Genomic DNA, 12065 nt, shown 5'->3' with positions numbered 1-12065 from the left:
GTTAAAGAGTTTTATGTCTTAAAAACTTTTTATATTATTAATAATTATCGATCAAAAAAGTGAAGACTGATTAAATATAAGGCATATGAGCATGTGTTACATATGTGCAAGTCATTAGTGTCTTAAGTAATACAAATTGACATTAAATGTTTATATAGAAAGTTTGCGAGTGTTTAACGTTTTCGTTCATTTAAAGTTTTAAATAGTTTAAAACAAAGATTTGAAATAGAGATTAAGATTTTTTTTTCACAATTGATGTTTTCAAATAATTACGTTAAAGAGTTTTATGAAAATACGAACGAAAGTTAAGACAGAAAGACTGATTAAATATAAGGCTTCAGTCAAGTTACATATGTGCAAGTCATTATTGTCTTAAGTAATACAAATTGACATTAAATGTTTATATAGAAAGTATGCGAGTGTTTAATGTTTTCGTTAATTTAAAGTTTTAAATAGTTTAAAACAAAAGATTTAAAATAGAGATTAAGATTTTTTTCTTCACAATTGATGTTTTCATATAATTACATTTTGTAATTTGAAAGTTACTAGTATTCGATACAATAAAGTATTACTAAAAAGAGGTTTGTGAAAACATCAAACATTACTGAAATGGTTTTTTATTTTCTAAAAATGTACAATTGTGAACACTAGCATTAAAAGAAAAACTTATAGCGATTGAAAACATTGCAAGTGTTCTGGTTTTTTTGTATGTTACGTACATTTATCGCATTATATTATTGAATGTTTTTAAGCATTACGATCTTCGTAAAAGCAACATTTCAAAGTTACATTTAATTGTTCTCATCATTTCACGACAATAAACAATGTTTATTTAAAATACTTACGACTATTTATTAATATTTTAATGGTACAAAACTTACAATTATTATTGTTATTTAGTAAGAAAAACTTACAATTTTATTTCTTCACTAATGAGGCTAAAGAAAAACTTAAAATTTCGATATCAAATTTTATTGGTGAGGATATCGGAGTATTATATACATTTAAGGAAAGCTGAAATTATTTAATTCCTTTTATCTACAATAAATAAACTGCGGGCTGGAAAATATATGCAACCTTTATAGCCTCGTGAAAATAGTGCAAAAGAACAATTAAATCTCTTAAAATACAAACACTTTTTATTTGTTTTAAATAAATTTAATTTGGTTCTAAAGTAAAAGGTTTATTTGTGTCTAATAAAATTTGTATTCAAAACATATAATTTAATACGTTTTGAGGAAAATGTAGTGCTTTTATTTAAGTGAAATAAATTATATTTGAGTTGAATGAATTTTTTTGTGTACATCTATACAATACATTTGTTTTTATAGTAACAACAATTATTTATTAACCTTTTTTAAAGGCACATTTCAAAATCGAAATTGCTATTTGATATATAAATACCCCATTTTTAATTTACATTATTAGGGTGTTCAGCAAGGATTGAGAAAAAAATTCCCTGACTTCTTCCGAGACTTCCCTGACCGCTGGACACCCTGATTATAATTGTCTTTAGCGTCCGAGTGGTTTCAAGAAGACAAAAGCGAAGACATTCAAACAATAATTATTTAATATTAACCCAAAGTTTCGAAATTCACAGATTTCCTTTTCAGGGAGTTAAATTAGTTGCAATCAGAACTTAAAATTTGTCAAATGAAATAAAAATACCTTTAATATGAAATTAAAAATAAATTTGGAAACGTTGAAGTCAATCATCATTTGAAGCTTCCAACATTTGAATTGCTTTATTAAGATTCAAATATAAAATATAAGCCTCATCAACTGTTGTTGGTCTACGTTGATTTTTTAATAACTCATCTGCTAATTTCTCAAACTCTAATGATACTAAACGCGGTTCCGTAGTGAAATGTTCTTGCAAACGCAGCACATAATCTGAATCCACATCCTTTTTGTAATCTTCGAAAGCAAACTTTTCTGGACATTTGTACAGTAGATTTGGAATGCCACCTGCAACATTTCTGTTCTTTTGCTTTCTTACCAGGTGTTGATTCCATTCTTTAACTGTGATTTGAATTTCTTCTTTAATAAGATCTCCAAAGCAGTACCTCAAACATTCGACTTGCAGAGGATTAGTCACATTTAAAATGTTTTCTCCTTCCATTGCTTTAAATAGAGTAATGTAGAAGTCAATCATGCGCTGCCTAAATTGTCGCCAAAAAGATTCAATTCGTTGATTCCTCGTACTTTTACCTCGAAGGAAACTTTTAATGCCACTATTCTCGTCATCATGTCGATACCTTAATGCCATTTGCAAATTTTCCATTACATTTGCTTCAGTACCATTGTCAGTTCTTGGAAGTGTCGGTACAAAGCCTAACTTTTTAATTTTATTTAGATAATAGAAACCAATTACTTTGGGGTCATTGTTTGTTTTGGAAACTTCGAGCCATATTACTTTCCTGGAGAAACCATCTATGCAATAATACATTGGAAATCCAAATCGCTTCAATTTATCATAATTATCGGCATGCCATATGTAATTGGGACCAGGTGCGTTATAAATTCTCCTCTTCAATTTATATCTTCTACGAGCTTCAACTCCTTCTGGATCTATTATTTTTAATAGATTTCTGACTGTTTCACGTGTCGTACAAAGGTTATAAACATATTTCAGTCTCAACCACATAGACCGGTATCCCAGATTGCAGCCACTACTATCAACCTCCAAAATAATAGCTGTGGCAATATCTTCCATAATTTCTTCGAATTTTTAATAAATCTAAAACAGTAAAATTTTATTTACTTTCTTCGAAGATAATTGAATCTTAAAAAATTATGAGAAATAACAATTTTAAGAGTTAGTTTTTAAAAATATTTTAATGTTATTCTTTAAAAGTAATTGAATTTCCCAGTAAACGAAAACTAATTGAAATGAATTAAAAAGAATTCACAAAGAGCTTTCGTGAATCCCGCTTTGTGACAAATACGAATTGGAGCCATGATGCAATTTTCCTGAATTCGTGAAACTGTATTGAACTTCCGAACCTTCTATCCGTACCAATTCACTGGACAAGTTTTGAGCCTTTAATTTTTTTCAATTCGTTAGCACGAATTCAATGCATTCCTTGGCCATTTCTTTCGAATGCAAATTCGTTTGGACAAATTGGTACATATTGAATTAAATTCAATTGAATATACAAAGAGCTTGAGTGAATCCCGCTTTGTGACAAATACGAATTGGAGCCTACCAAAAATGTTAATTCGTTTCAATTCATTTGAATTAGTTTTTTTTTACTGGGTTCTTAAGAATTTTTGTATAATTTAAAAAAAATTTATTTCTTGAAGAATATTAATTAAAAAATTTGAACATGATTTTTTTCCAAATTATTAAAAATAATTCTAAAATGTTATTTTTTATAGGTATTTAAATTTTCGGAAATGTGTAATTTCAAATACTAAAAATATTGAATTTTTCAAAATTGGAATTCATTTTTAAATTTACATTTGAAATTTTGGATTATTCAATTACTTTCTATATTTGCATTAAAAATTCTTCAAGTTGATTTAAAAAAATTATAGGAACAAAATAATTGAAAAAAATTAATTATTTTCAATTAAATTTTACGAAATTTCAATTATTCAAAAATATATTTATTATAGATGGATTTCAAAAATTTAATTTTATTAAACAATGATTCAAAAATAATTTTTGAAAGATTTGTTTGCAGTTATTCTTCGCACTATAAAAATCGAAATAAGTTGGATTTTATACTAATAAAAATGTGGTATTTCGTTATTACAATATTTGGAAAAGAAGTTGAAAGTCTCAATTTTTTTAAATAAGTTGAAAAAATTTTAATTTTCTTAATTTCCCTAACAGAAAATTTTTTTCCCGTCATTTTTCTAACTTTTCTGACATGTGGCCACTGTCAAACAAATTTTTCAAAACAATTCAATTATTTTAAAAAATTTTGATAAAGTTCTTTACAAGAATTAAATGATTTTCAATGTATTTTTTTTTAAATTGGAAAAAAATTATTGGCCTGGCCAATAATACTCTCGTGCTATTCTATCATAGGTCTTCTCAATACCCAAATGTCCAGCCGATGCTTGGGCATGTCCGTCTTCCATAACTCTCGCTCGATACTCTTCTGGCACAACTAGCTTCCAGCCGTTCTCATCCCCGTTTATCGGCAATAAAAGTGGGTCACTTCTGTGGCGATATAGGTTCTCGTTCTCAACGATCCACCCTGGGAACCTCTGAGGATGCTGGCTCACCAACTCTCGGCGTTTGAGGTACCATTGATCTTCAATGGATCCGAACGCGGCTACTGACTCTTCTTCGTCTTCTTGCAGCCTGGACAATGCATCAGGGACATGATGTTGTGCACCTCGTCTGTGAACTATGTCGAAGTCCCACTGCTGCATTTCCAGGGCCCACCTGGCTAATCGGCCTGTAGGATCTTTTAAGTTCCTGAGACATTTTAGGGCACTGTGATCCGTGATCACATGGAATTTGTACCCTTCAATGTACGGCCAGAACTTCTTGATCGACCACAATAATGACAAACACTCCTTTTCTGTCACACTGTAGTTTCTCTCTGGCTCCGTCAAGACTCGACTGATGTAGACGATTGGATGTTCTCCGTCTTCAAACTCTTGCGTCAGTACGGCTCCAATGGCATAGTTGCTGGCGTCACACTGGATTGTGAACTTCTTCGTGAAGTCAGGTCGGGCTAAGACTGGCGCAGATGTCAGCTTCTTTTTCAGCTGTTCAAAAGCTTCTTGTTGCTCGTCCTCCCACTCCCACGTTCGGCCTTTGTGTAGCCACTTTAACAATGGTATTTTGATTTCGCTGTCGTTTGGAATAAAGCGGGAATACCACCCGACCATGCCTAAGAATCGTCTGAGTTGTCTAGTCTCACGCTCTTCGGCTCTGGATAGTTTCTCACCGGCTCTGTCTTATTCGGGTCTGGCCTCAAACCTTCTCTGTCCAATAAGTAACCCAGATAAGTCACTTCGGAACACCCGAACTCACACTTATCTGGATTCACTATCAGCTTCGCCTTGTTCAATTTCTTGAGGACGAACTCCAACCACTTAGCATGTTCTTCGAAAGTGTCTGTGACTACTATGATGTCGTCCAGATACCCGAAGACATGCGGCTCTACTTTCGGCCCCAGCAATGCGTCGATTAGACGTTGAAACGTCATCGGTGCATTCATGAGTCCAAATGGCATCAGGCGAAACTGCCACAGTCCTGACCCAGGTATGGCAAAAACAGTGTATTTCTTGCTCTCTTCGGCCATTGGTATTTGGTGATATGCCAGCTTGAGATCTACCTTCGACAAATATCTGGCTTTTCGGAGCTTATCCAAAATATAATCAATAGATGGCAGTGGATATCCATCTTTGATCGTAACTTTGTTGACATCTCTATAGTCATTACACTGTCGAAAGTCGTTCTCTCCTCTTCTCGTGATTACTGGCGCACTCCTCCAACGGCTGGCAGATGACTCGATGATCCCTAGTTTGTATAGTTTGGCAGCATTACCTTGGGCCCAAGTTAACATGGCTGGCGACATCCGTCTGATGCCATGTTGTACTGGCGTTTCGTCCGTAACACGTATATGATGTTCCGTCAAGTCTGTCATTCCGTGTTCTTCCGACTCTGGCAATACCCATTTGTCTACTATGGCTTGGATTATGCTCTTCTGCTCATCGTCAAGCGCAGAAATACCGGCACATTTGGCGAATATTAATTGTTCGACCTCTTCTCTCTCTCTTGGCCCAAATTCATGCCATTCTCCTCGAAAAACTCTCCACAGTCCTTCTTTAAGCTTCACTTCCATGTCCCAGGCCTTGCAGAAGTCGATGCCCAAGATGATGTCCTGTGTCAAAGTCTTCATGACTTTTACTGAGAATTTTTGAGCAACTCCATCGACTACAATGTTTAGGTCCAGAAGTCCGGCTGTTTCGGTGATACCTCCTGTTGCACTCCTCACAACTGTACCACACGGCTGAATTCGGCGTTTGAAAGGCTCTGCGACTCTGGTGGTAATTACTGAAATCATAGCACCAGGATCGAAAAGTGTCTCGTAATGATGGTCGCCGATAGTCATGTCGAAGAAGTATCTGTTCTCCGTCCTAGATCCGTTGATGTCCTCCTCATTACTTAGGTTCGGATCAGCTGTGACTCTCACAGCCTCTCCCCTCCCCTGGACTATAGGTACTGGGATCACATCCGTACCTTTTGTCCCACACTCTTCCGCCATTTTCTGTACTTCTTTTTGGTAGAGTGAGTTCTCCTCACTCGACCGCTCTTGACTACTTTCTGGCACGAATTTGAACGCTTTGTCCTCTGTTAGGTCGTCCTTACCTATGGCTGGCTCTAAACTTTTCTTAACTTCTTCTCCTCTCTCTAATTCTAATTCTCGCTCAGTTTTTACCCAACTACAACTAGGCGTGAATCTGTCTCTACACTCGCTATTTATCTCTATTCTACATGGCTCAAAAATCTCGGCTCTCTTCTTTATTATACTCGGCTCACGTAATTCGGCTCTACACCCCTCAACAGTATTATTTACTGTCCAGTTGGGTTTGAGGGGGGTACAGGGCTACTCTGTGCCCCCCACACACCGTTTCCCAAAGCGGCTCTGACTGACACACAATTTGGACAATTTAGAAAATTGCATCCTGACCTCTTACATACCAAACACACTTCTGTTTGGGCTGGCTTCAGAGGACATTGGTTTGAATAATGCCCCTGTTGCTGGCAAGAAAAACAGGTTCTCTGTGGGCAATCTCTGGCTCGATGTCCTGTAGTCTGGCAGTGGACCATTGCTGGCTTCTGGCTTGATGTCGCTGGACTAATGGCCTCGACGCTCTTTTCTTCTAGCTTACTCTTTTCATTCTTACTCTTCTTACTTTTCTTCTTCTTTTTCTTCGGTTTCTCTGTCCTTGTAGAGTGATCGCTCTCACTCGACTCTGACTCCTTTTCTAGTGCTGCCACCTTCTCATTTTTCGCATGTTTCTGGCTACTCTTCTTCTCCTTCATGGCTGCTAACGGGAAACGCATCTTCTCTTTGGGTAGTGGTGGGGCGTATCTTTCGTCTAAGGGTACGGTCCCATGTTGAGCAGAAAACACAATGCAAAGCAGAATTTCGTGAGAGTGGAAAGGATAGTGATATCTGACTATCTCTCTTGCACTCACGAAATTCTGCTTTGCATTCTGTTTTCTGCTCAGCATGGGACTGCACCTTAAGTCTTTGGCCTTCTCGTAGTCTCTCAAAATCTTCTCCATGTGGCTCAACGATTCAAAATGGGCTCGTTCCAGTTGACGACGGTAGGCTGGTGTCAGGCCTTTATAGGCCAGCTTGACCTGTTGTTTCTGGCTCATTGGTCGTCTCATGTGACCCAAGATTAGTCTAAAACTGGTCAGATATGGGGAAATTTTCTCCCCTTTTCCTTGTGTCCTGGCTCGAAGTTCGTCTATGACGTCGTCATCGTCAACTGTTACTAAATACTCATTTTTGAAAGCCCTTTAGAATGACTTCCACGAATTTATTTCGCGACGTAACGACCTAAACCAACTGCTAGCGGTTTTCTGGAGAATAATTGGCAGTGCTTGCAAAATTTCTTGGTCTGAGAAACCTGAGTTGGCTCTGCAATCTTTTAATCTCCCCAGAAATTCTTCGGCATTGTCTTCGTCTCCAAAGAATTTTAGGTCCCAGTCTTTCAGTGTTTTTATCACTTTGGATCTACGGCCTGGTCTGCGTTCTAGGTTTTCCCCACTACTGCTCAACCTCTGACTTAGGTCGCTCTCAACTTCAGACTCACTCGAAGAGTCATCTAAAATTGATCTCCGGCTCTCCCCCACTTTTCTTTCTCTTTTCTTATTCTTGTTCGGTCGGTCACTATTTTTGCTTCTACAACTACATCTACTACTTATACGGACTTCTTCGCTACCACTATACTCAATTTGTCTCTCTACCTTGTCCCTTTTACCCCTACTTCTACTTTCATTGTTTTCGGGATTTAAGGCTGGCTTTCCATTCTCTGGCACTCTACGATGATTGATACTAGAGTCACTCATGCAATTTCGGCTTGAATGGCTCCTCGGGGCGGGTGTAGGCCTCACTCTGTCATCACTTTGGTGATTGTGTGAGGTCTCGGCTAAAAGGGAATTTCTTTGAGAGGATACGAATCTCGATTGCTGGTGGTGAATTAGATGGTGTCCCTCGGCAACCTCGGCCTTACACTGGCTTTGTTGTAGCTCCCACCCCCCTCCCGAATACTGGCGGTCCATTTGTTTGGCATACTGAATCACGAAGGTTCTGGACCACTGGGGCCATTGTGGCCGACTGAATAGTGTGGGGTGATGTCATAGTCGTGCTCGTTGTCATACTCATCTGAGCACTCGTTGTGGTGGGGGGAAAATGTCGTCATGCTCGCTGTTATGACTGGGGGTGGGGGTGTAAAATTTGGGGTGGACACAACGATGGTCGGACTAAGTCTACTTTGCGATGCTCCATTTCTCGTTCTACTTCCCCCACTCCTTAGCGTTTTCCTGGCACTAATACGCTCAATGACTTGACTTGCCCCACTATCTGATTCTTCATCATCCGCAGATGATATTCGGCCGGCTCTCCGACGTGTGACATTTGGAAACGGGCTATTGTTCGGCTCAGAGAACGCTTCCAATAAAAAGATTTTATCAGAATTCCCGAGATCGTACCTGTCACTGAATGGCACGTCACTACCGTCCGTCATGGCTAATCTCATCTCGCCACGCAATAGTCTCTCTCTAAGAACTTGCAACGACCCGCTAATGCATAGTTGGTACCGTAATAGGCTCGTCACTACCTGACCGACCGGCATTTCGCTAATGGTTTCCCACGTTTGGCTCACTTGTGGGTTTTCCATTAGTACTCTCATTCGTCTCTTGTAATCCTCCATCTCGCTAATTGCCTTTGCCATTTCAACAAAAAATTTTAAAGAAAAATTTCTAAGTTAAAAAAATTTTTAAATTTTTAGGGGGGTGCACAATTAGTATATACGGCACTGTGCTGTCTCAAAGCAAGGACGTGACTACTCGAGGAGGGCCCACTTTAGAAATTTTTAATTTTCTGGCGGACTGGTGACTCGACTCTCCCTCTGTCTCTTCTTCTCGTTCTCTCTCTCTCTCTCTGTGTAGCCGCTATTACTACTACAGTGAGTTCCCGCAACCTGACTAAAGTCTCGAATTTTTCCTTGGTGGCTTATTCGGTATATGACCATCCCGTCAAGCGCTCCCCCTCCACCAAGATCCTAGCAATTTCAGGGACGTAGGACGTAGTCCTAGCAAATTTTAACTTTTTTTTGGCTCTAAACAAAATTTTTATGCCGCCTTGTCACTACGAGTAACCACGAAAAACTAGGAGGCTCTTTCGCCACTGAGCTCGCGTCAAAAGTGAAAGTACGGTTGGTCAGGTAGCGAAACCGATTTAAGCCCATTAAGAGTCAGTTGACGAAATTCGTCAGATAGCGAAATATTCATATTGCGGGAACTGACTGTACTACTAGGCCACTCTTTCCTGGCGCGCGTAACTTTCTCTCGGCTGTCGAAATTTTAAATATCCCGCATCGTTTCATCGTTTCGCGTCGTTTCTCTCGACCGTCCGGCGCACTATTTACAGTCACGTGACTAATTCGAATTTTATTTCCGGTCTAACATGTGCTCGGCATAAAATTTTGGGAAAATTTTTGATTTTGCACAAAGTTGTGGGGAATTTTACTCGGATTTTTCTCAAAAAACTGGCTTTCGACAAACAAAAAAAATTTCTTTTTGTTGAATTTAATTTCTATCACGGTAGGAAATTTTTACAGTCTCAAAGAAAATTAAATTTTTAAATTAATGGCAAAGGCACTCTACAATTTTATTTTACACAATTTTTGGCATTAGTAAAATAAATCAACAATAATTTGGCAATGGAAATTTTGAATTTTCTTGACAAGAACAAATAAACTTGTCTGGCTATGGCAAATTTGAAAATTCAAAATTCTGGCAATATAGTCACAACAATAACACAACAAAAAATATTCTGGCAATCAATAAAATTTAGTCGTGTCACGGTTCGAGCTTGGCCCCACGTTGGGCGCCAAATTTTGTGACGTGTGATTTTAAACTAATTTTAATTTAGTGTAAAAGTTCTGCTTTACGTCAGACAAAATCCGACGCTTTCAACAATAAATAATTCAGAAATTTAAGTTAATAAACTTCGCCGTCAGGCGCCAATTAATTTTAAAGATAATTAATAAACTTTACTCGGCTCGACTAACAACAACCTCGACTCCTCTGAATTTGCTCTTTCACCCAAAGGAAATTCTGCTCGAACGATTGGCAAGCAGAAAATACCAACGACGAGACACGACTGGCACAGTACTTCTAAACGACTTACCCACGACGATGACCTCTACGGTTGACTCGGGTACTCGTCTTCCTCCTGGCTCTTGGGCTAGTGTTCCTTGACAAGAATCTCTGGTCCTCAAAAGAAAGGAGAAAAGGGGGCAAGAAAACTAAACTCACAATCACTATTCAATTCTAATTTATTATGAGCTTCTCGCTCCACCTCACAGTTCTCGGCTCTACTCGAAGAACTCACACTTACAAAACTCAACTAAGGATCACTCCAAAAATTTTATAACTCAAAAAAAACACAACTAGAATGAAATTTATTAGCGGCGGAGGACTTTCGTACCGGCGCGGCAATGTCAAATTTCACAATGGCGGCGAAAGTATTGGACACCTGTCGCGTCTACTTTCTCCGCACTTGACTCGTCTTCTTCTTCTCGTTCTCTAGAAAAATAGTACTGGCTCCGCCATCTATCACTTCTGTTGCTAGCTAGCCGCGCGACCCACTTTCGCTCTTACTAGTAGGTCAGCCGCCAGCGCTAGCTTTCTCTAATTACCATCGATTTTGGGCATCTTGGATCGGGACTTTCTCCGACGGAGGGCATGACGATTCAGAATTTTGGCAATATTAAGAACTTGACAATTCACATCGTCACAACACCTGCGGTAAAAAATTTCCAGAAAGGGAAATTTTTACCGAAGGTGTAAACGCTCCCTGAGCTTCACACGAAACTATAAAGGTGTATTTACAATACTTTAAAAATACGTTTGTTTTGTCTGATTCAAAGTAATTGCACATTTTACATATGAATTTTCGATAATTGGCTTTGAATTTAGTGATTTAAAGTAAATTCATATGCAAAATGTGCAATTACTTTGAATCAGACAAAACAAATGTATTTTTAAACTATTGTGGATACACCTTTATAGTTTTGTGTGAAGTCTTTTGACATTTTTTTTGGTAAATTTTTTTTTCTGTCGACCGTCGTACCCTCAGGGTGCGATCCCATGTGAGCAGAATACGTCGACCGAAAGCAGAAAATTATGAGAGTGAAAAGAACAACAATATCTACCTATCTCTTTTCCATTCATGATTTTTTGCTTTCGGTCGACGTATTCTGCTTACATGGGATCGCACCCTCAGGCTGATTCCAGAATAGCTAAAAATCGTCTTGACTTTCAAGACGAAATACATACATTTTTGTTTACTGCGCATCGATATCGAGACGATTTATTTTATTGTGGACTCAACCTTAGGGAGCGTTTACACCTTCGGTAAAAATTTCCCGTTCTGGAAATTTTTATTGAAAGTGTAAATGCTCCCTTAAGGCCAACGCAGAATAGATCTGTAACCGGAACCGCAATCGTAACCGTAAGCGTAAGAATGAGTTAGAGAAGGATAAACAATATACCTATCCTTCTTTAACTCATTCTTACGGTAACGCTTACGATTGCGGTTCCGGTTACAGATCTATTCTGCGTTGGCCTTTACACTCAATATTAGGTTGGTAACACTGGTGTGTGCGCGCTTGCAGGGTTGGGAATATGACATAATGTACCTAAAGGTACTTCTACACTAAAAACGCAACAATACACGTTGCGTTTGTCCACTGAAATCCATACAAACAATAAACGCAATTAACTTAATTTTCTATTCAAAAAAGGGTGATTCTAACCTTATTACATATTTCAAAATGAGGAATATAGGAAA

The 12065-nt window shown here is 38.1% G+C and overlaps 1 protein-coding gene across 1 annotated transcript; it reads right to left on the bottom strand.

The window, feature by feature from the left end:
- Window positions 1-1708: 1708 nt before the first annotated feature.
- Window positions 1709-2284, bottom strand: LOC122499503. The gene has a single exon (XM_043607894.1). The coding sequence runs from the start codon at window positions 2282-2284 to the stop codon at window positions 1709-1711; it is 576 nt and encodes a 191-aa protein (XP_043463829.1).
- Between the last annotated feature and the right edge of the window lie 9781 nt (window positions 2285-12065).

This window comes from Leptopilina heterotoma, unplaced genomic scaffold (genome assembly GCF_015476425.1).
Source record: "Leptopilina heterotoma isolate Lh14 unplaced genomic scaffold, ASM1547642v1 Lhet_100, whole genome shotgun sequence".
Classification (NCBI taxonomy): Eukaryota; Metazoa; Arthropoda; class Insecta; order Hymenoptera; family Figitidae; genus Leptopilina; species Leptopilina heterotoma.
The sequence above is the reverse complement of the archived record's forward strand: the minus strand, read 5'-3'. Positions and strand labels throughout refer to the sequence as shown.